We start from the raw sequence: 24,910 nt of genomic DNA on the forward strand, positions 1-24,910 counted from the left end.
TCGGAGCTGAATCGCACCTAATTTGCGCTCATGCTGAGAGTGCAAATCAGGAAGCGAGTCCCAATCATTTGCCATGCAAATTTATGCATGGCAAGGATTGTGAGGGATTCCCACTATCGGGCCACTATTTTGAGCGGACAGCCCGATATTGAGGTCCAGCTATCGCCACAGTTACCCCCCTCGTAACCAACCCCGCCCCCTACCCCCACCACCACCACCACCAGAGACCCCTAATTACAGATGCCCCACCAGAGTTCCACTAATTACAGAAGCCCCGCCAGAGACTGTCTAATTATATAAAATCCCAACAGACAGACCCTCCACATAGAGAGACCCCCAGAATTAGAGACCCCCAATCAGAGATCCCAAAATTAGAGAGACCCCAGTCGAGACTCCCCAATTAGAGAGACCCCCACCAGAGAGCTCCTAATTAATGATACCCCACAATTAGAGAGACTCCCACCAGAGACCCCCTAATTAGAGAGATTCCCACCAGAGACCACCTAGTTAGAGAGACCCCACCAGAGACCCTCCCCTCTTGTAAGAGGGTCCTCTTCCTGGAAACCCGCCATAAGAGAGACCCTGTCTGGAAGGCCCCATAAGAGATACCACTGCCTGGAAGCCCCCCATAAGAGAGGCTCCTGTATGGAATCCCCCAATAAGAGAATCCTTGCCTGGAAACCCCCCATAAAAGAAGCTAAAGAACAGTCCGGCAGAGGTAAGGAAAAAAAAAATCACTGCTTTAAAACTGACCTATGCAATACACCTGCTGGCTCAGGCAGAGGATGTAGCACCTGTCAACTCCTGGAAAGAGAAAACCAGTCAGCTGGGTTTAAATCCCCTCAGATCTTTGATCTGCAAGCCTTTCATTGATTTCTCTGTGAAATTGCTTTCACTAAGCTGTAATTTACAACTTCCACACACACCAGCTGTCTGCATGGTTTCATTCATCTCCCTTCATGCTTCAGTGGCTTTGAAGAACTCAGGTTTTAAACTAACAACAATGTTTCTAAACATCGAGCTATGATTGATAGCTCCTGAACCACACCAAACAGAGTTAAGTGCTTTCCATTAGTTTAGGGGGCCTCTGATGGGGGCAGACGGTGGGGGGTGTCTGGTGGGGGTGGAGTGGGCAGGTCTTGCATTTTGGGAGGGAACGTGGTCCTCCAATGGATTTTGGGGGAAAATGCCTTAAAGAGTTACCCTATTGACCCACCATGAGGTCCACCGCATCAGCGCCACGTTTGTCAAAACCTGCACCAATTCGCGCCCACGCGATTCCCGGCCCAGCGAACCGGAGAATCACGTGGGCCCATGAATAGGATGCAAATGAGTCTTAATGATTCATTTGCAGCCTCCCACTGGTATGGGATGCGAACTTCTATCCCGATGCCTGCGGGGGATTGGAGCATCAGAACAGGCAGCGAGCCCATTTTTCACCCAATCTGGAATCTACGCCCGATTGCAAATTGCCCTGCTGGTGAAGAATCCAGCCCCTAATTTCCTTTTGAAATCATCTTCACTTCTGCCACACTCCGAGGCAGTGGTTTCCAGGTCATGACCGCTTGCTGCGTAAAAATGCTCTTCTTCATGTTCCCTGTGCAACTCTTGCCTAAAACTTTAAATTGATATCCCCTATTCCATGTGCCATAAGATAATGGAGCCTCTTTTCTTTGTCATAATCTCTATCAAATCATCCAGCAATCTCCTTTGCTCCAAGGAGACTAATTCAGGCTCATAAATTATGTTCATACAAAAATATTAATGTTTATTGTATCTCTCCTTCTATCTCATGATAGCTATAACACCAACAGTGACAACACAAGCACCAAGTCGGGAAGAGAAGCCCATTGAATTCAATGTGACCTTTATTATAACAAACCTGGAGTTCACACAGCCTCTACAAGATTCCAACTCCTCACTGTACAAATCTGTATCATTTGGTATTTCTCACCAGGTAACAAATAGATTACAATAGTATACCAATAATAGTTACTTTTCAGAAATGTTATGATATTCACTGAAGTATGTGATTAACAGAAACATATTTCCTATCATTGAGAACTTTTTCCTTTAACAGCGCAATTGTGAATTTATTTGCAGCTCACAGATCTGTACAACAAAAGCAAAATCAATGCAACATTTTCAGCTTGCAAAACTGTTTCCTTCAGGTCAGTGATGTTTTTACAGTATATATAGTGAAAAGTATGAAGGTTAATTGAAGATAAAATACGGCATTATTAAAGGTTAGAAGGTAATAATGATTGAAATGAAGTAAGATGTACATAATCCAGGAGGAAAGCTGTGACATATTGGACAGGATAATCATAAAGAGAGAGAAAGTACTCAAAGGGATGGAATCCTTCGAAGATGGTAAGTTGTCAGAGCCAGATAGAAAGTTTCCGAGACTGCTGAAGGAGGTCAGGGAGAAGATAGAAGATCCTCTGAGGATGATTTCCCAATATCCACTAGATACAGGGGAAGTAGCGGGATGCTGGAGAAATGCAAAGGTAGTTCCATTGTTTAAAAAGTGTTCAAAGGAAATGCCAAACAATTATAGGCCAGTTAGTTTTATGTTGGTGGTGGGCACGTTAGCAGAATCAATCCTGAGAGATCAAATTAACTGTCACATAGAAAGGCATGAACCTGTCAGGAATGGTCAGTAGGGATTTGTTAAAGGAAGGTTTTGCCTCATAAATTTGATTGAATTATTTGTGGAAGTGGCAAGAAGGGTTGATGAAGGTAATGCAGTGGATGTTGTGTACATGGATTTTAGCAAGGCATTTGACAAGTTGATCATTAAAGTGAAAGGATTCAGGGTAATGTACCAAACTGGATAAAAAGTCGGCTCGGTAACAGGGGACTTGAGGAAGAAATGTTTTTCCACAGAGGTTGGTGGGTGTCTGGAATTCGCTGCCCAAGTTGGTGGTGGAGATAGAGACCCAAAACTCTTTTAAGAAGTACATGGATCTGCAACTTAAGTGTTGTACGCTACAGGGCTATGGGCTGGGCGCAGGAAGGTGGGATTCGAAAGGCACCTGGGCGTCCTCAGGCATGAATGCAAGATGGACTAAATGGCCTCCTCCTGTGCTGTAACTTTTTAATGGTTCTGTGTTTCTATGTTTTCAATAGCAACTGGTCATATAACAAATAACTGTTGAGTGGTTAAATCTTGTGTGTGCTGATGACTATTTCCTGATTCTATTGTTTCATACTTGTTTTTTACACTGATGCATTTCAATCAACTTTAATTTAATTGTACTGTATTTGAATTACCAGGGCACAGGCTGATTGCAACTTTGGTTAATTATGTACAGAATTGATGAAAATCGCAATGATAAATACAATGACCAGTAACCTTGATATGTCAACATTTGTCATTTAGTTAATCCTCTTATTACTTTGTTTTCAACAGTCCAGCAAATATTGGTAGGATCAGTGTGTATGCAATCTGCACTTTCCGAAATGATTCCACTGCACCTCAGGAGGTTGATAGAGTTATTGTGTACGGCGAGTTCAGAGACAACACAAGGAGCATCTCCATCTTAAGAACATATTCACTGGACAATAACAGCCTCTATGTAAACGGTACATATTATTTAAAGGAAATAATCCGTCCCATCGAATTTCATTCTTGATGGCATTTATCATTTAAAGGAGATGTGCTGTTCTATTACTTTTCATTCAATCAACTTGATTGTGTCACTTGATCTGTGTGATCAAATTGAGGAAAATTCAGCCAACCCTATCACCTGTCTTATTTCTTTATTTAATGATGAATTTCCGCCTGACTCATTTTATTTAAGCCACAACTTTTATTTTTCAGGGTACCATGAACCAGCTCCTTCATCCCGTGAGTATGCTTTCTGTTTCTATGAGTGAGATTTACCGAGCAGCCCGCTGTGTTTTGTAGCGGAGGCATCTTTCGCGGGTGGCGGGATCTTCTGGTCCCACCGTTGTCATTGGGGTTTCCCGTTGAACGCGTGTCTCGTGGCAGGGCTGCATCATCAATGGGGCCGGAAGATCCCACCACTGGATAATTTCAGCCTATGTTTTGTTAAGATTTCCTTTATTGCAGTGGGAAACAACAAAATAAACCTTTATTAAGCACTATTCATATGTTGCAAAATGCGTCTGCTGTCTTAGAGATGCAATTCGTCCCCTGCAGAAATGGTACACAGTTATTTTCATTGTTTGACCATTCAGGTAAATTCTCAATTTGGAATGCCCATGAATTAATGGGGAATTCTTAACCAGGATTTTGTATGTGCGGTGTTATCTCCTCTACTTCGTGTGAGGCATGCATTAAGAGGTTGATAGTGTGAGTAACCTTTAAGAAACAGCATCTGAATTTAAAAGTGCTGCCTGAGTTTAGACATAAGCACAAGGCTGCAAGTCAGTAACAATCTCAACAAAATTGGGACAACCTTCGAAACAGAGATGCAGTCAGTTACACGATCACTGGTGAGGGTAGTTTGTGTCTCAGTTGCATATAGGATAATAATTATTATTCCTTGGGAAAAGAAGGCAATTCTTACCATTTCATCACACATCAAAAAGCAGTATGAGATATTCTGCTGTGGTTTCAATTTTCATGGTTTATTTTGCTGTCACTCTGGAATACAAATGATGGCATTAGAGATCATTTATTCTCTGTTTAATGTTTATCTAATTTGTCATAACAGCACCATTTGTGGCCACAAGCCCAAACCTGCAAACAAAGCCCTTTGACTTTAATGTGACCTTCATTATCACTAACCTGGTCCCGACAGCAAACCTACTATCTTCCAGTTCTGCACTGTCCAGATCTGCGTCAATTATTATCGCTCACCAGGTCTGTTGACAATTTAATTATGAATATAAATATTTCTGTTTGCTAATTCTAGAATATTCTCTCTAATACTGCGGCTGTTCCTTTCCTTCAGCTTAATAACTCGTTTATGAACAGCAATATCAACAGAACATTCTCAGGCTGCAAAGTTCTTTCTTTCAGGTATGGAATGATAATATTAATTCTAATCAGTATGTGCTTCAATATTATTTCAAGTTTAGTGTAAAGGCTTAATACTGAATAAATGGTGATAATTCCCACATGTTCTATACAATTTTGATCACAAGTTCAAACTCAGATCATTATAATTGAAATTGGAGATTCTTCTCAGATAGTTGTTGATGATTTAGCAAGACAAAGAAGGAGATAGAATATGAGAGAACATTAGCAGAAAATATAAAAACAGTTGGTTAAAAACCTCGACAAATGAATAAAAAGGAAAAAAGTGCCAACATATGTGTTGGTCCTTTAGAGGATGAGACTGGGAAATTAATAATGAGCAACAAGAAAATGGCAAAGTACTTTGTATCTGTCTTCACAGTAGAAAAGACAAAAAACATTCCCAGAAGAGTATAAAAGCAGGTAGCAATAGGAAGAGAGTGAGGGACTTAAGCAATCTTGATCACTAGAGAAAAAGTACTGTGAAGACGAATGGGACTAAAGGCTGATAACCCCCACAGATATAATGACCCTGTAATAAAATCCCTCAACTTGAGCTATAATGTGTCACAAATAAAGCTATTAATTAATAAACAGTATGACTCTGAAGCCAGAAATAGTGTAATGGTACTAGAATTGTACAGTAGTCATTGAACCATAGAATGATTCAGCACAGAGACGATCATTCAGCTCAGATGACCTGTGGCAGCCCTTTGGAACAGTTGTCCCATTAATCCCTTAATTCCTCTTTCCTACAGCACTGTAAATTTGACCAACTCAATATTTCCTTTTGAAAGTTTTTATGGGCTATGATGCCACTGTCCTTCCAATGCATTCCACAATATTTTGAAATATTTTTTATTCTCACATCACCATTGATTATTTAGCCAATTACATTAAATCTGTATTGTGACCCTTTTGCCACTGGAAACAGATTCTCCTTATTTACTTCAGCAAAACCCTTCATGATTTGGATCACCTCAATCACATTTCGTTCAAATTCCTCTGCTCTGAGGAGAACAATGCAGTATCTCTGGTCCCCTGCCACATAAATGAAATATTTTATCCCTGCCGCCATTTCCTTTGCCCTTTTTCTGAGGCTTTGATTCCTTTCCTAAAGTGTGGTGCCCAACATAGATCGCAACATTTCAACATGCAATGAAGTTATGGCCAACCCAAAGTAACGCAGGCAGCAAGTCAACTTCATGCTACCGCCCTGCAGAATGCAAACTGTTAGTGATGGGGTGAAAAGAGTTATTAAACAATCATTCTCAACCAGCATTGATTTTAGCTACAACACGTTGAATTTTAGCCCCTATACTATAAACTGATGCCCACAACAGCAGTGATCTGCCAGTTTCACCATCAAGTTTCCTAATTAAATAACTCTTTATTTTCCAGTCTGGCAAATGCTAGCAGCACCAATGTGTACTCAGTCTGCACATTTGGAAATGATTCTTCTCCTCAGGATGTTAATAAAGTTACTGTGTACCGTGAGTTCAGGGACAACACAAAGGACATTTCCACTTTGGGAACATATACACTGGATAACAACAGTCTCTACGTGAATGGTATTTATCATTTAAAGAACATGTTCTGTTCCATTACTTTTTATTTTTTAACATGATTGTGATTGATCAAATTCTGGAAAATTATGGCAAACCTATCATGGGCGGGATTCTCCGACCCCCCGCCGGGTCGGAGAATCGCCGGGGGCTGGCGTGAATCCTGCCCCTGCCGGTTGCCGAATTCTCCGGCACCGGATATTCGGCGGGGGTGGGAATCGCGCCGCGCCGGTTGGCGGCCCCCCCCCTCCCCCCTCCCGGCAATTCTCCGGCCCGCGATGGGCAGAAGTCCCGCTGCTGGAATGCTTGTCCTGCCGGCGAGAATCAAAGCACCTCTCTTACCGGCGGGACAAGGCGGCGCGGGCGGGCTCCAGGGTCCGGGGGGGGGGCGCGGGCCGATCTGGCCCCGGGGGGTGCCCCCACGGTGGCCTGGCCCGTGATCGGGGCCCACCGATCCGCGGGTGGGCCTGTGCCATGGGGGCACTCTTTTCCTTCCGCCTTTGCCATGGTCTCCACTACGGCGGAGGCGGAAGAGACCCCCTCCACTGCGCATGCGCGGGGATGCCGTGAGCGGCCGCTGACGTTCCCGCGCATGCGACGCACGGCGAAGTCATTTCCGCGCCAGCTGGCGGGGCATCAAATGCCTTTCCCACCAGCTGACGGGGCGGAAATCAGTCCAGCGCAGGCCTAGCCCCTCAAGGTGAGGGCTCGGCCCCTCAAGATGCGGAGAATTCCGCACCTTTGGGGTGGCGTGATGCCAGGCTGATTCGCGCCGTTTTTGGCGCCGGTCGGCGGACATCGCGCCGATTGCGGAGAATCCAGCCCCATGTGTCTTATTCCACTATTTAATAATGAATTTCCACCTGACTCATTTTATTTAAGACACATCTTTCATTTTTCAGGATACCATGAACCAGCTCCTTCATCCCGTGAGTATGATTTCTGCTTCTATAAGTGGGATTTAGCGAGCAACCCGCTTTATGTTTTGGGATCTTCTGGTCTCGCCGTTGTCAATGGGTTTCCTGTTGAATGCACCCCTCGCCACTGGGAACCCTGCGGCAGTTCGCCGCCGGCATGGGGCCGGATAATCCCGCCGGCATGAATAGCCGGTTAATTTCAGTCTATGTTTTCTTAGGATATCCTTTATTGCAGTGGTAATCAACAAAATATATCTTTATTAACCTCTGTTAATATATTGTCAAATGCCCCGACTGTGTTAGAGATGCAATTTTCCCCTTTAGAAATGGCACACAGTTATTTTTATTGATTGACCTTCAGGTAAATTTTCAAATTGGGAACGTCTATGACTTAATGGGTAATTTTTAATGTGGATTTTGCATGTGTTATGTTATCTCCTCTCCTTCATGTGAGGCATGCATTGAGAGGTTGATAACATACTGCGAGTAACCTATAATAAGCATCTAACAGCATCTGAATTTAGATCTGCCGCCTGAGTTTAGACATAAGCACAAGACAGCAAGTCAGTAACAGACTCTGAAAAATTGGGACAACCTCCTGAATAGAGAAGCAGTCAGTTACAGGATCACTGGTGAAGGTAGTTTGTGTCTCAATTGAATATATGATAGTAATAATTATTCTTTGGGAAAAGAAGCCAATTCTTACCACTTCATCGCACATCAAAAACTAGTATGAAATATTCTGCTGTGGTTACAATAGGGGCTGGTTTAGCACAGGGCTAAATCGCTGGCTTTGAAAGCAGACCAAGGCAGGCCAGCAGCACAGTTCAATTCCCGTACCAGCCTCCCTGAACAGGCGCCGGAATGTGGCGACTAGGGGCTTTTCACAGTCACTTCATTTGAAGCCTACTTGTGACAATAAGCGATTTTCATTTTTTTTTCATAGTCAGGGTTTATTTTGGCATCACTCTGGAATACAAATGATGGCATTAGAGATCATTTATTCTCTGTTTAATGTATATTTAATTTTTCATAACAGCACCATTTGTGGCCACAACCCCAAACCTGCAAACAAAGCCCTTTGACTTTAATGTGACCTTCATTATCACTAACCTGGTCCCAACAGCAAGCCTACTATCTTCCAGTTCTGCACTGTCCAGATCTGCATCAATTATTATCACTCACCAGGTCAGTTGTCAATTTAATTATTAACATAAATATTTCTGTTTGCTAACTCTAGAATATTCTCTCTAATACTGTGGCTGTTCCTTTCCTTCAGCTGAATAACTCGTTTATGAACAGCAATATCAACAGAACATTCTCAGGCTGTAAAGTTCTTTCTTTCAGGTATGGAAAGATAATATTAATCCTAATCAGTATGGGCTTCAATATTATTTCACGTTTAGTGTAAATGCTTAATGTTGAATAAATGGTGATAATTCTCACATAGAACCATGGAATCATAACATTTACAGTGCAGCAAGAGGCCATTCGAACCATTGAGTCTGCACCAGCACTTAGCAAGAGCACCCTACTTAAGCCACGTCGCAACCCTATCCCCATAACCCAGTAACCCCACCTAACCTTTTTTGGACACTAAGGGCAAATGTAGCATGGCAAATCCATCTGCGTTGCACATCTTTGGACTGTGGGAGGAAACTGGAGCATCCGGAGGAAACCCACGCAGACACAGGGAGAACGTGCAGACCCCACACAGACAGTGACCCAAGGCGGGAATCGAACCTGTGACCCTGGAAATGTGAGGCAACTGTGCTAACCACTGTGCTACCGTGCTACCCCACATGTTCTATATAATTTTGATCATTGATTCAAACACAGATCATTATAATTGCAATTGGAGATTCTTCTAAGAATGATTTAACCAAAAAATGGAAATACAATATCAGAGAAAATAAGCAAGAAATATAAAAACAGTTGGTAATAACCTCTGCAAATACATAAAATGGGAAAGACTGCCAGTCTGAGTGTTAGTTCTTTAGAGCATGAGACTGGGAATTTAATAATGGGAAACAAGAAAATGGCCAAGTATTTGGACAAGTACTTTGTATCTGTCTTCACAGTAGAAGAGACAAAAAACATTCCCCGATAGTAGAAAAGCAGGGGGGCAAAAGGGAGAGAGGGAGGAACGTATAATGGCCCAGTAATAAAATCCCTCAATTTGAGCTTTAATGTGTCCCAAATAAAGCTATTAATTAGTAAACAGTATGACTGAAGCCAGAAATTGTGTCATGGTCCTATAATTTTACAGTAGTCATTGAACCATAGAACGATTCATCACATAGCTCAACTGACCTGTGGCAGCTCTTTCGAACAGTTATCTGATTAATCCCTTACTTTCTCGTTCCTACAACCATGTAAATTTGTCCAACTCAATATTTCCTTTTGGAAGATATTATAGGATCTCATGCCACTGTCCTTTCAATGCATTCCAGAATATTAAAAATAATGCATTCTCATATCACCATTGATTATTTGGCTAATTACATTAAATCTGTATTGCCACCCTTTTGCCACTGGAAACAGATTCTCCTTATTTACTTTGGCAAAACCCTTCATGATTTGGATCACTTCAATCACATTTTGTTCACATTCCTCTGCTCTGAGGAGAACAATGCAGTTTCTCTGGTCCCCGCCACATAAATGAAATCTTTTATCCCTGCCGCCATTTTCTCTGCCCTCTTTCTGAGGCGTTGATTTCTTTCCTAAAGTGTGGTGCCCAAAATGGATCGCAACATTTCAACATGTGATGAAGTTATAGCCAACCCAATGTAATGCAGGCAGCAAGTCAACTTCATTCTGCCCCTGCAGAGCCAAATGCAAACTATCATGATTGGGGGGAAAAAGGTATTAAGCATCATTCTAACCAGGCATTGATTTTAACTACAACACATTGAATTTTGGCACCTATACTATAAACTGATGCCCACAACAGCAGTGATCTGCCAGTTTCACCATCAAGTTTCCTAATTAAATAACTCTTTATTTTCCAGTCCGGCAAATGCTAGCAGCACCAACGTGTACTCAGTCTGCACATTTGGAAATGATTCTTCTCCTCTGGATGTTAATAAAGTTACTGTGTACCGTGAGTTCAGGGACAACACAAAGGACATTTCCACTTTGGGAACATATGCACTGGATAACAACAGTCTCTACGTGAATGGTATTTATCATTTAAAGGAAATGTTCTGTTCTATTACTTTTCATTTTATCAGCTTGCTTGTGTCTGTGTGATCAAATTGAGGAAAATTAAGGCAAACCTGTTAATCTGTTTTATTCCACTATTTAATGATGAATTTCCATCGGACTCATTTTATTTAAGACACATCTTTCATTTTGCAGGGTACCATGAACCAGCTCCTTCATCCCGTGAGTATGCTTTCTGTTTCTATAAGTGGGATTTACAGAGCAACTCGCTTTGTGTTTTGTAGCGGAGGCGTCATCGCTAGAGGTGGGATCTTCTGGTCCCACCATTGTCAATGGGTTTCCTATTGAATGCACCGCTTGCCACTGGGTATCTCGCAGCAGGACGGCGCCGGCAAAGGAGCCGGATAATCCTGCTGGCATTAAAAGCCGGATAATTTCAGTCTATGTTTTCTTAAGATTTCCTTTAATGCAGTGGAAACAACTATATAGTTTTATTAAGCTCTATTTATATATTGTCAACTGCACCTACTATGTTAGAGATGCAATTTGTCCCCTTTAGAAATGGCACACTGGTTTTTTAATGGTTGACCATCAGGTACATTCTCAAATTGGGAATGTATATGACCTAATTGGTAATTTTTAATGTGGATTTTGTATGTGTTATGTTATCTCCTCTCCTTCATGTGAGGCATGCATTGAGAGGTTGATAACATACTGCGAGTAACCTATAATAAGCATCTAACAGCATCTACATTTAGATCTGCCACCTGAGTTTAGACAAAAGCACAAGACTGCAAAGTCAGTAACAGACTCAGAAAAATCGGGACAACCTTCTAAATAGAGAAGCAGTCAGTTACAGGAGCACTGGTTAAGGTAGTTTGTGTCTCAATTGCATATATGATAGTAATAATTATTCCTTAGGAAAAGAAGCCAATTCTTACCATTTCATCGCACATCGAATCCAGCATTAAATATTCTGCTATGGTTTCAATATTCATGGTTTACTTTGTGGTCACTCTGGAATACAAAAAGTGCAATTGGAGACTATTTATTCTCCATTTAATGTTTATTTAATTTTTCAAAACAGCGCCATTTGTGGCCACAACCCCAAACCTGCAAACGAAGCCCTTTGACTTTAATGTGACCTTCATTATCACTAACCTGGTCCCAACAGCAAGCCTACTATCTTCCAGTTCTGCACTGTCCAGATCTGCATCAATTATTATCGCTTACCAGGTCAGTTGTCAATTTAATTATTAACATAAATATTTCTGTTTGCTAACTCTAGAACATTCTCTCTAATACTGTGGTTGTTCCTTTCCTTCAGCTGAATAACTCGTTTATGAACAGCAATATCAACAGAACATTCTCAGGTTGCAAAGTTCTTTCTTTCAGGTATGGAAAGATAATTTTAATTCTAATCAGTATGTTCTTCAATATTATTTCAGGTTTAGCGTAAGTACTTAATGTTGAATAAATGTTGATAATTCCCACATGTTCTATACAATTTTGATCACTGGTTCAAACACAGAGCATTATAATTGCAATTGGAGATTCTTCTAAGTTAGTTGTTGATGATTTAGCAAAAAAAAGGAAATACAATATGAGAGAAAATAAGCAAGAAATATAAAAACAGTTGGTTAAAAACCTCTACAAATACCTAAAAAGGAAAAGAGTGCCAACATGAGTGTTGGTCCTTTGGAGGATGAGATTGGGAAATTAATAATGAAACAAGATAATGGCCAAGTATTTGGACAAGTACTTTGTATCTGTCTTCACAGTAGCAGAGACAAAAAACATTCCCAGAATAGTATAAAAGCAGGGGGAAATAGGGAGAGAGGGAGGAACTTAAGCAATCTTGATCACTAGAGAAAATGTGCTGTGAAAACAAATGGGACTAAAGGCTGATAAGCCGCCCGGGATATAATGGCCCAGTAATAAAATCACTCAACTTGAGCTTTAATGTGTCACAAATAAAACTATTAATTAACAAACAGCATGACTCTGAAGCCAAAAATAGTGTAATGGCACTAAAATTGTACAGTAGTCATTGAACCATAGAACGATTCAGCACAGAGAAGATCATTCAGCTCAACTGACCTGTGGCAGCCCTTTGGAACAGTTATTTGATTAATCCCTTACTTCCTCTTTCCTATAGCCCTGTAAATTTGTCCAACTCAATATTTCCTTTTGAAAGTTATTATAGGATCTGATGCCATTGACCTTTCAATGCATTCCAGAATATTTAAAAAAATTATTCTCATATCACCACTAATTATTTGGCTAATTACATTAAATCTGTATTGCGACCCTTCTGCCAAAACCTTTCGTGATTTGGAGCACCTCCATCATATTTCTCCTCAAATTCCTCTGCTCTGAGGAGAGTAATGCAGTTTCTCTGGTCCCCCACACCCCCGCCACATAACTGAGAACTTCTATCCCTGCAACCATTTCCTCTTTCCTAAAGTGTGGTTCCAAACATGGATCGCAACATTTCAACATGTGATGAAGTCATAGCCAACCCAATATAATGCAGGCATCAAGTCAACTTCATTCTGCCCCCTGCAGAGCCAATTGTAAACTGTCAGTGATGGAGTGGTAAAAGTTATTAAGCATCATTCTCAACCGGCAATGATTTTAGCTTTAACACGTTGAATCTCAGCCCCTATACTATAAAATTATGCCCATAACAGCAGTGATCTGCCAGTTTCACCATAAAATTTCCTCATTAAAAAAACTCTTTATTTTCCAGTCCAACAAATGCTAGCAGCACCAACGTGTACTCAGTCTGCACATTTGGAAATGATTCTTCTCCTCAGGATGTTAATAAAGTTACTGTGTACCGTGAGTTCAGGGACAACACAAAGGACATTTCCACTTTGGGAACATATACACTGGATAACAACAGTCTCTACGTGAATGGTATTTATCATTTAAAGAACATGTTCTGTTCTATTACGTTTCATGTAATCCACTTGACTGTGTCTGTGTGATCAAATTGAGAAAATTAAGCCAAACCTATCACCTGTCTTATTTCTTTATTTTTCCACTATTTAAGATGAATTTCCACCTGACTCATTTTATTTAAGACACAACTTTCATTTTTCAGGGTACCATGAACCAGCTCCTTCATCCCGTGAGTATGGAATCATGTTTCTATGAGTGGAATTTACCGAGCAACCTGCTTTGTGTTTTGTATCGGAGGCGTCATTGCGGGAGGTGGGATCTTCTTGTCCCGCCGTTGTCAATGGGTTTCCTGTTGAATGTATCCCTTGCCATTGGGAATCCCGTGGCAGGGCGGCGCCGTCAGTATTACCCGTAGAACCCGCCGGCATGAACAGCCGGACAATTTCAGCCTATGTTTTTTTAAGATTTCCTTTACTGCAGAGGGAACAACAAGAGGAATCTTCATTAAACTCTATTTATGTTTTGTCAAATGCACCTACTGCCTTCGAGATGCAATGTGTCCCCTTTAGAAATGGCACAGTTATTTTGCTTGATTGACCTTCAGGTAAATTCTCAAATTGGGAAAGTCTATGACGTAACGCATAATTTCTAACGGGGATTTTGCATGTGCGGTGTTATCTCCTCTACTTCATGTGAGGCAAGCATTAAGAGGTTGATAACATAGTGCGAGTAACCTGTAAGAAGCATCTAACAGCATCTGAATTTAGATCTGCCGCCTGAGTTTAGACATAAGCATAAGACGTCAAGACAGTAACAGACTCAACAAAATTGGGAGAACTTTCTAAACAGAGAAGCATTCAGTTACAGGATCACTGGTGAGGGTAGTTTGTGCCTTAATTGCATATTGGATAACAATAACTATTCATTGGGAAAAGAAGCTAATTCTTAACGTTTCATCCAACCTCAAAAAACCACTATGAAATATTGTTGTGGTTTCAATATTCATGGTTTATTTTGCCGTCACTTAGGAATACAAATGATGCAATTAGAGATTATTTATTCTCCGTTTAATGCTTATCTAACTTTTCATAACAGCACCATTTGTGGCCACAAGCCCAAACCTACAAACATCACCCTTTGATTTTAATGTGACCTTCAGTATCACTAACCTGATCCCGACAGCAAGTCTCCAATCTTCCAGTTCTGCACTGTTCAAATCTGCATCAATTATTATCGCTTACCAGGTCAGTTGACAATTTCATTATTAACACAAATATTTCTGCTTGCTAATTCTAAAATATTCTCTCTAATACTGTGCCTGTTCCTTTCGTTCAGCTGAATAACTCATTTATGAACAGCAATATCAACAGGACATTCTCAGGCTGCAAAGTTCTTTCTTTCAGGTATGGAAAACTTATATTAGTCATAAGCAGTACGTGCTTCAATATTATTTCAAATGCAAACCATCAGTGATGGGTGGGAAGTGTTATTAAACAATCATTCTCAGCCAGCATTGATTTTAGCTCCAACATGTTGAATTTTAGCCCCTATACTATAAACTGATGCACATAACAGTAGTGATCTGCCAGTTAAACCATAACGTTTCCTCATTAAAAAACTCTTTATTTTCCAGTCCGGCAAATGCTAGCAGCACCAACGTGTACTCAGTCTGCACATTTGGAAATGATTCTTCGCCTCAGGATGTTAATAAAGTTACTGTGTACCGTGAGTTCAGGGACAACACAAAGGACATTTCCATTTTGGGAACATATACACTGGATAACAACAGTCTCTACGTGAATGGTATTTATCATTTAAAGAACATGTTCTGTTCTATTGCTTTTCATTTAATCATCTTAACTGTGTCTGTGTGATCAAATTGAGGAAAATTCAGCCAACCCTATCACCTGTCTTATTTCTTTATTTAATGATGAATTTCCCCCTGACTCATTTTATTTAAGATACATCTGTCATTTTTCAGGGTACCATGAACCAGCTCCTTCATCCCGTGAGTATGGTTTCTGTTTCTATGAGTGGGATTTACTGAGCAACCCACATTGTGTTTTCTAGCGGAGGCATCATCGTGGGAGATGGGATCTTCTGGTCCCACCATTGTAAACGGGTTTCCTGTGGAATGCACCCATCGCGGCATGGCTGCGCCATCAGCGGGGCCGGATAATCCCGCCGGCATGAATAGCCGGAAAATTTAATCTATTTTTTCTTAAGATTTCCTTTTATTGCATTGGGAAATAACAAAATCAATCTTTATTAAACTCTATTTATATAATGTCAAATGTGCCTACTGCGGTAGAGATGCAATGTGTCCCCTTTAGAAATGGCACACACTTATTTTTATTGATTGACCTTCAGGTAAATTCTCAAATTGGGAATGTCTATGAATTAATGGTGCATTTTTAACGGCGATATTGTATGTGTTATATTATCTCCTCTCCTTCATTTGAGGCATGCATTCAGATGTTGATAGCATAGTGCGAGTAACCTGTAAGAAGCAGCTAACAGCATCTGAATTTCGATCTGTCATTTGAGTTTAGACATAAGCAAGTCAGTAACAGACTCAACAAAATTGGGAGAACCTTCTAAACAGAGGAGCAGTCAGTTACAGGATCACTTGTTAGGGTAGTTAAGTGTCTCAATTGCACATATGATAGGAATAATTGTTCCTTGGGAAAAGAAGCTAATTTTTATCTTTTCATAGCAAATCAAAAACCACTATGAAATATTCTGCTGTGGTTTCAATATTCATGGTTTAGTTTGCCGTCACTCTGGAATGCAAATGATGCAATTAGAGATTATTTCTTCTCCGGTCATTGTTTATCTAATTTTTCATTGCAGCACCATTTGTGGCCACAACGCCAAACCTGCAAACAAAGCCCTTTGACTTTAATGTGACCTTCATTATCACTAACCTGGTCCCGACAGCAAGTCTCCTATCTTCCAGTTCTGCACTGTTCAATTCTGCATCAATTATTATCGCTTACCAGGTGAGTTGACAGTTTAATTATTAATACAAATATTTTCTACCGAGTGCGTCGATAGGAGGAATATTGGAGCTACTGCGGGTATTTGGGTCTTTCTCGGGGTACAAGCTGAACCTGGACAAGAGTGAGTATTTTGTGTTGTCTCGGCCGGGGGTGGGGGCAGGGGTGGGGGGCTGCCATTCCGTAGGGCAGGGACTCACTTTAGGTATCTGGGGGTGCAGGTTGCCCGGGAGTGGGGGAGGCTTCGCAGGTACAACATCACTAGTTTGGTGGGGAGAGTGAAAGCCGATCTGGCAAAGTGGGATGGCCTTCCTCTGCCACTGGTGGGTCGGGTACAGGCGGTTAAAATGAATGTGTTGCTGCGATTTCTGTTTATTTTTCAATGTATACCGATTTTCCTGCCAAAGTCTTTTTTCAGGGAGATTGAGGGAAGGATTACCTCGTTCATATGGGATGGGGAGGTGGCCAGAGTGAGAAAGGTGCTGCTACAGAGAGGAAGGCAGGCAGGGGGTTTGCGTCTCCCGAACCTGTTGTACTACTACTGGGCGGTGAATGTGGAGAAGGTGCGGAGCTGGGTCAGAGGGGTTGATTCCCAGTGGGTCAGAATGGAGGAGAGTTTGTGCAGGGGGTCGGGGCTGAAAGCACTAGCAACAGCGCCGCTCCCGATAGCTCCGGGGAAATACTCAGGGAGTCCGGTAATAATAGCTTCATTGAAAATCTGGAGGCAGTTTCGCCAACACTTCGGGTTGGGGGCAGGGTCAAGGAAAATACCGATTCGGGGGAACCACAGATTTGAGCCAGGGAGGTGGGATGGAAGTTTTTAGAAATGGGAAGAGAGGGGGATTAAGACGCTAAAAGTTTTGTTTCTTCGGGGTTGGTTTGCAAGATTGAGGGAGCTGGAAGCGAAGTATCGGCTGGAGCAGGGAAAAGTGTTTAGGTACATGCAGGTTCAGGATTTTACCAGGAAGGAGATACACAGCTTCCCAGAAGAACCGGCCTCCACAGTGCTGGAGGGGGTGCTGACGACAAGGGGACTGGAGAAGGGGGCAGTGTCAGCGGTGTACGGAGCTATTTTGGAAGAGGATAAGGCACCACTGGAAGTGATCAAAGCAAAGTGGGAGGAAGAGCTGGGAGAGGTTATAGAGGAGAGGGTCTGGTGAGAGGTGCTCCGGATCGTGAATGCCTCCACCTCATGTGCGAGGTTGGGGCTGATACAGCTGAAGGTGGTATATAGAGCGCACCTCACGAGGGCGAGGATGAGCCGATTTTTTGAAGGAGTAGAGGATGTGTGTGAGCGTTGTGGCGGGAGGCCCGCTAATCACGTTCATATTTTTCGGTCCTGTCCAAAGCTAGGGGAGTACTGGAAGGAGGTGTTTAGGGTAATTTCCAAGGTGGTGCGCATGAAACTGGACCCGGGTCCCCGGGCGGCCATATTCGGGGTGTCGGACCAGCCAGGGTTGGAAATGGGTGCAGAGGCAGATATCATAGCCTTCGCCTCGTTGATTGTCCGAAGGCGGATCCTGCTGGGATGGAGAGCAGCCTCTCCACCCAGTGCCCTGGCGTGGCGGGGGGATCTGTTGGAATACTTGACCCTTGAGAAGGTTAAGTTCGAACTGAGGGGAAGCTCGGAGGGGTTCTACAAGTCATGGGCACTATTTATTATGCGCTTTCAAGAACTGGATAACATCGAACATTAGTTGGGGGTGGGGTGGGTGGGAGGGTTGGGGGGGGCTGTGCTTATTAAGGGTGACTATGGGTAATCCTTGATTCCTTTTGTCATTTGTTTATGTAAACATGCGGGCTGATGTTTGGGGGTTGGTGGGAGGATAGGATCGTTGTTATTGTTATGGGGATTGACATATCTGTTGCTGGTTATTGTTTATTGTTGGTGGGTGTAAATGCGGGAGAAAATGTGAAAAAGGAGGAGAATAAAAATATATTTTTTTAAAAATACAAATATTTTCTTTTGTTAATTCTAGAACATTCTCTCTAATACTGTGGTTGTTCCTTTCCTTCAGCTGAACAACTCGTTTAGGAACAGCAATATCAACAGAACATTCTCAGGCTGCAAAGTTCTTTCTTTTAGGTAAGGAACGTTGACATTAAACACAATCCGTATCTGTTTCAAGATTATTTCAAAATTTATTATTTCTAGGTTTATTAAAATATTTGTTATTACAAAATGGTTAAAGCTTCTAGGTAATCTTCAGAATTTTTATTATTGCTTAAGTGCTCAGATCATTAATGTTCGATATTCTGCTGCCACAACTAGCTCGGATTTCTTGTCAATTTTTTGGGATCTGAGACCTAAAATCAATTAATAGTTTAATGGGACAGATTTTCCTGCAAACAGTCTGAAGAAAATGTTTTGATCCCATTGATATATTTACTGAAGATTAAAGTGGTTCGATAACTGTGACTGATATTTGTCCTATATGTTTGAGAATGTGTCATTTTTACGCTCCTTGTCCGCTTGTGTAAGATGACAGAAAATACGTTAATTCATTCTTAACTTAGCTGGTGAAGCAGGAAGCCAAATGCCAATCTTCTGACTTCATGCTAGATTTTCTTTACAGAATACAACATTGCTGGCCTCCGTTCAACCCAAAACACAATGTCCCAGAATGTCCCAGGCTATTCTATACTCTTTTAAGTATAGAAACAAAATAAAGTAGACTATTTAACCAACTGACAGCCCCTTAAATGGAAGTCTCGCTTTATAAATGCTCAATGTACTGAATCAATCAATCAATGCCTTCCACCTGTATATCCTTAACTTTAATGATACAATTAACAGTGGATTATTTCTTTAATAGACTCCCTTTTAAACATTGAGCAAGCTGCTTCTTGTATGTATTTAGTGAATGTGTGCATGATGTTATTCTAAGGTTGGGTTTGAGCCACATCGGTGCCGCAGATTAAAGAGAGGTAACCTCAGCATCTAACTATGCTTGAATATAAATTGCATTTGATTATTGGAAATTTGCTTCGCCAGTACTAAAATCCCTCACCTAAAGGTTACAGAAAGTTTAAACAATGTATGAATTTTCAAACTCTGAATCATGAATACTATAGTGACTGTTAATGTAGCAATATATCTTATGAAAACAAACAGATTGTGAGTGGAATAAGGCTTACACATAAACAGCCAATTAAGAAGAAGTCTCAGCTTCTGCCATTTTTGTAAACTCATGAATTGTTTCTCATGCACTTTCTGGAAGTTCAGGTACTGACGCATGGATATGCGTCAATTATTCTTTCCTTGAAATCTTTTCTGTTCTTTAAAATGTTAGGACTTTGCACAGATGCATGAATGACAAGACAGGACAATGGAACCCATGTCCTGGAAAAATATTGAAATTTCTGATAACCACTTTGTTGCCTCCAAACTGACACAGATATCATTACATTCATAAGCCAGTCAATTTGTGACTAGGATGTTGGAGTTGTAGCCACAATCTACTATTCTTTGCTGAGTGTCCTGACAGTTCATGTGGCAAAAGGACCAATATATCCACAATTATCTTTCCTACTAATAGTTTATCATCCTAGAGAAGGTTCAGTTTCCCTGTGGCTTCTTTGACAGAACCACCTCATGCAACAAATGTGAGTTCAGGTTGTTCTGTCACATGGGGTAGTGTTATCATAGAATGCTAACAGTGCAGTAGGAAGATATTCAGCCCATCGCGTCTGCACCGACCCTCTTATAGATCATCCTATCCCCCACCCTATCCCCGTAACCCCACCTAGAGGCAATTTAGCATAGCTAATCCACCTAACCTGCACGTCTTTGGACTGTGGGAGGAAACCAGGGTACCAGTGGAAACCCATGCAGACATGGGAAGAATGTGAAAACTTCACACAGACAGTCACCTGAGGCCGGAATTCAACTTGGGTCTTTGGAGCTGTGATGCAGCAGTGCTAGCCATTGTGCCACCCTGTGCGATCTAACAGTACTTCTAGTATAGTGTTAGATCTCCTTGGACATTTTAGTTTCTTCTCTTCCAACATTTCCAGGAAAACATGGGCTGGGATTCTCCATACCAGAGTAAGTGCGTCCACCAGCGGATACTCGAGATTGGTTCCTGCTGGTGCTAAGAGAGGTGCTCATGTGCGGGTCACAATCCTTGGCCATGCAAATTTATGCAGGACGGAGAGATCGCTGGTATCTATCAAAGTGTCAATTTCGGGCCGTCAGTTTGAGCGGGCAACCCGAGTCCAGCATCCAGCGAAAGCCCCCCCCCCCCCCCACAATGCAAGTCGACCCTCCCCAACACCCCCATGAGAAGGAGGGAACCCCCAACCCTTCATCAAGGAGGGGCATTCGCTATTCCACCACAGTAATAATGGGGCACCACCGCTACACCTCGCATGCATGAGGGTGACTCGGCCCAACACCGCAAGTGCACCCTGACCCATGGCACCTACAACCTATTAGTGGCACCCTTGACTGGCATGGTGGGCTCTGAGGGGGGTCAAAGGGGTCAATCCACAGCTAATGTGCCCCTCTGCTGCTGCCAAAGGTGACCCCCAAAAGGGGTTGGGTGGGTTTGGGTTATGAGTGAGGGTTTGTACCTTGGACCCTCCATCGGAATGGGGATCCCGTGTCTGGACTTTCCCTTCCAGCCCTGGGCAATCTGAACATCATCCTTGGCATGGTGATCTCAGGCAGTCCTCTGCTCAAAAACAACCTCCTGATCTGACTTTTTAAACTCTGAAGTGGCCTCCTCACCCTGAACTGCTCTGTATGACTGCTGATGAAGGAGCTGCGCTCCGAAAGCTAGTGATTCCAAATAAACCTGTTGGACTTTAACTTGGTGTTGCAAGACTTCTTACTGTGCCCACCCCAGTCAAAAGCTGGCATCGCCACATCATGACTGCTGATGAGCAGTCCAGGCAGTCCAGTGAAAAGTCAACTCAGCTAAGTGGTTTCACTTCCTCTTTTCTAACAGCAGAAAGCACTTAGCTGCTTTGATGTAGTCAGGAGCTGTCAACCATAGCAAGAACATTTGTAAACATTGGGGTTAGCATCAAAGCAGGGTACTTGAAATGTATTCAAGCCTGAGGGAAAAGATAAATAAGCAAGCCCCCTAACAGCTGTGTCTGAACTATTAAGCTATCAATTACAGGCCAGTGAAAGGGTCTCTGTGAAATTGAATGGATGCTTTGAATTTCAAAGGATCTCAGGGGATCTCAGTGCCATGAGGCTTTTGAGGAAGCTTCTGTCACTTCAAAATGCTGCAGTTTTAAAGGCATATAGCTGAAGGAAAAAATGTTCGTGAAGGGAAAGTATTCCTGCATTGATTCTTCACCCTTGATAACCCTCTTGAGACCCCTTGTGGTCCACCATGCCAGAGCTGCGCTTGGCCATATCTACACCAAAGCTAGCAGTGGATTTCCACTGTGGAGGTCGCTGCAACCCGTGGGGGGTGAAGAGGGGGGTAAAATCAGGCTTCCAGCCCATTAATTGCATGCTGATCAATTAGTAATTAGCATTTTCCCGCCGGGACGAATAGCCCGCTGTGGGAGGCAGTATGGGAGCGCCTACTGGGGATGTGTCTGCCCTCCGGCACCGATCCCGTTTTCCTGCCGACACTTCATTCTCTGGAGCAGTAGAAGAAGTTTTACTGTGCACATACCGAAAACAATTTCCTGAAATCGATAACGAGCCAATTGATATGTTCACGGAGATAAATTGTTATGACCAATATTTTTAAAATATATTTGAGGATTTGAAATTTATATACTCGTTGGTCTACAAAAATTCCTGTCTGCCTTCTATAGCATTCTCACCGTAAAACTCGAAGCAAGATCATACTTCAGGGAACATGTGGATGTTGTTATTCTGATGTTGGGCTTGAGGAATATTTGTGGACCAGAACAGAGGGAGGTTTTATATTATAAATGATTTGGGAATAACTGAAAGATATAGTCAGTGCTTAAAATGTGGGGGTTCCATTGCCCAGTGCTAAATACCTCAGCTTGCATCAAAAAAGATAGAGAAAGATTAAAATGTGAAGAGAGCAACAAACTGTACAAAACTGGAGGGAAGGATAATGTAATGCTCTGTGATGCTGTTTTATTATCTCAACACAGATCATGCAAGTTGAAATTGTTCTTGCTCTCAGGCAGTGCCTTAAATCGGAGTTATCATTTCTTCCAATCATGAACATATAATTTTACATCGCATGTTTTTGGAAGACCCCATGTATTGGAATTATCTAAACCGCCATAAAGCATACAGCTCAGGAAGATTGAAGACTAACCATGAGATTAAACCTTTCCATTTGCTTCAAATTTGCCAATCTGATGGGACAAGCAATCAATTGGAGGATGCTCAGAAATCAGTTGCTTCCTGCAGATCATAATGTATACTGCAGTTGTTGTATTTTTCATCAAGAACTCTCAGCTGGCATTGATTTCAGCTGCAACACATCACAATTTTACCCCAATCCCCAGTATCATAAATTGATGCCAGTAAGACCTGAAAACTGATGTCTGCTAACCTAATTTTGACATGATGGGATAAAAACCTGCCTGAGGCAGTGCTGCAAAATGGGTGGTATCAGGTCATCCACTCATTATACGTAACATCTGATATATAATTCCATTGACTGCAATAGTCCTGATCATCAGATGCTGAGTATTACAGGTGGCTGATCCAATAATGCTTATTTGGCAGCATCATCCGAAATTTATTTCTACTCCAATGTTTTCTAACTCATTTAATGAACCATTTGTTTGTTTTTCAGATCAGCAAATGTTGACAGCACCAGCGTGTACTCAATCTGCACATTTGGAAATGATTCTACACCTCAGGAGGTTAATAACGTTACTGTGTACCATGAGTTCAAGGACAACACAAAGGACATTTCCACTTTAGGGACATATTCACTGTATAGCAACAGCCTCTACGTGAATGGTATTTAACATTTAAAGGATATGTTCTATTCCAATCGATTTAATTTTAATTGAATGCATTGATCCTATTGAATCAAAAAGATTTAAGCAAACAAATAATTTTATTCCACTATTTAATAATGACTTTCCATCTGGCTCATTTGATTTAAAACATATTTTTGATTTTTCAGGTTACCATGAATCAGCTCCTTTAGTCAGTGAGTATGAATTCTGTTTCATTACAGTCGTAGTAACATTGCAAATATTTACGGAGCACCATTCATAAGTAGTAAAATGCGTTCACCTTATTAGTTGTTCAGAGCCAGCCATTTGTTGATGAACTATCCAATTGGTTAGTACTTAGACCTGGAAGTGAATTGTTGCAATAGTGTCAGGAGCTGGAAGCCATCTGTACAGACCACTTTTTTATCCACTTGATAGCCTTGTGATCTTGCTTTTATTTATTCTGAGGCCTCATAATGTTATGCCACTGGATTAAATGAAAATGATCTTTTAACAAAGGTGGTGTTAAATATTGCAAGCTTAGAGGATAATTATTAATGCATATGATGCTGGTCGGTTCCAATTCATTTTTGATATGTTCTCATGAATACTCCTCCTGCCCTCCCTTTAGACTATCATCAATGGTATTTCACAAAGTGTTGGCAAGTTAATTGAGCCACGGTTATAGATGATTGGGTTTTTGTTGCTAATTGTGGGTATAACTTCAATGTTACTGCAGGTCCTTTAAACATTCACATGAACTTTTGCTATTTTATCTTCATTTCTTTTAAAATTCTGGCATATATCCACTGAGATTCAAATGTGAAAATCAATGACAGTAGGACTTTAGTGGGGCAGGACCTCTATCTACCATCATCCTGCAATCTCGACCCCAAGTAATTTCATTAATTTGCCTGCTCTGGCCACATGTGAAATGAAAATGAAAATCGCTTATTGTCACAAGTAGGCTTCAATGAAGTTACTATGAAACGCCCCTAGTCGCCACATTCCGGCGCCTGTTAGGGGAGGCTGTTACGGGAATTGAACCGTGCTGCTGGCCTGCCCTGGTCTGCTTTCAAAGCCAGCGATTTAGCCCTGTGCTAAACAGCCCCTAGCCCCTGTCCAGCCCTTGTCCAATACCAGTAGATGACCTGTCTCAACTTATTTCAGACATCTGATCCACGATCTATTGCACTGGACAAAGCAGTCCTTTCATTTATAAATCACCTCTCGCAATCCTGGACACTAAAAAAGCATTGCGTCCCTTGCGCCCAGTGATGCTGAGGCACAGAGACTGGAAGTTTTGTTTGTGCCTATTTTTCTTTCTGACTCCACCCAAAATGGACGGACGGCACCTCTGCTTGAAAATCCCGAAAGTGGCATTGGTTGAGGGGAAGAATGGTTCCTCAACCTATCTGTGTTCCACTACAAAATTGAAGAGAAATCTGGCTTTGTGCTACTTTA

The 24,910-nt window shown here is 41.8% G+C and overlaps 1 protein-coding gene and 1 long non-coding RNA gene across 18 annotated transcripts in view; one reads left to right on the forward strand and one right to left on the reverse strand.

The window, feature by feature from the left end:
* The window catches only part of LOC140395110 (uncharacterized), an 86,186-nt gene that overhangs the window by 45,096 nt on the left and 16,180 nt on the right, over positions 1–24,910 (forward strand). For all 16 annotated transcript variants that reach the window (XM_072482554.1, XM_072482555.1, XM_072482542.1 and 13 more), the window contains 24 exons: positions 1,800–1,957; positions 2,104–2,171; positions 3,416–3,588; positions 3,827–3,853; positions 4,686–4,834; positions 4,926–4,993; positions 6,392–6,561; positions 7,458–7,484; positions 8,512–8,660; positions 8,752–8,819; positions 10,484–10,653; positions 10,833–10,859; positions 11,725–11,873; positions 11,965–12,032; positions 13,390–13,559; positions 13,747–13,773; positions 14,640–14,788; positions 14,880–14,947; positions 15,178–15,347; positions 15,526–15,552; positions 16,398–16,546; positions 18,562–18,629; positions 23,296–23,465; positions 23,635–23,661. In XM_072482554.1, the coding sequence (XP_072338655.1) occupies positions 1,800–1,957; positions 2,104–2,171; positions 3,416–3,588; positions 3,827–3,853; positions 4,686–4,834; positions 4,926–4,993; positions 6,392–6,561; positions 7,458–7,484; positions 8,512–8,660; positions 8,752–8,819; positions 10,484–10,653; positions 10,833–10,859; positions 11,725–11,873; positions 11,965–12,032; positions 13,390–13,559; positions 13,747–13,773; positions 14,640–14,788; positions 14,880–14,947; positions 15,178–15,347; positions 15,526–15,552; positions 16,398–16,546; positions 18,562–18,629; positions 23,296–23,465; positions 23,635–23,661 (2,496 nt within the window). The remainder of the gene's footprint in view (positions 1–1,799; positions 1,958–2,103; positions 2,172–3,415; positions 3,589–3,826; positions 3,854–4,685; positions 4,835–4,925; positions 4,994–6,391; positions 6,562–7,457; positions 7,485–8,511; positions 8,661–8,751; positions 8,820–10,483; positions 10,654–10,832; positions 10,860–11,724; positions 11,874–11,964; positions 12,033–13,389; positions 13,560–13,746; positions 13,774–14,639; positions 14,789–14,879; positions 14,948–15,177; positions 15,348–15,525; positions 15,553–16,397; positions 16,547–18,561; positions 18,630–23,295; positions 23,466–23,634; positions 23,662–24,910) is intronic.
* LOC140395111 (uncharacterized) lies at positions 1,834–23,928 on the reverse strand. Of its 2 annotated transcripts, none has more exons than XR_011936110.1 (5): positions 23,748–23,928; positions 13,811–14,018; positions 11,579–11,654; positions 4,539–4,615; positions 1,834–3,711 (listed from the first exon to the last, which is right to left on the reverse strand). It is a non-coding gene; the product is annotated as an uncharacterized lncRNA (long non-coding RNA). The 2 variants fall into 2 exon arrangements; XR_011936111.1 differs by lacking the exon at positions 1,834–3,711 and adding an exon at positions 3,814–4,067.

The sequence above is a fragment of the Scyliorhinus torazame genome, chromosome 18 (genome assembly GCF_047496885.1).
Source record: "Scyliorhinus torazame isolate Kashiwa2021f chromosome 18, sScyTor2.1, whole genome shotgun sequence".
Lineage (NCBI taxonomy): Eukaryota > Metazoa > Chordata > Chondrichthyes > Carcharhiniformes > Scyliorhinidae > Scyliorhinus > Scyliorhinus torazame.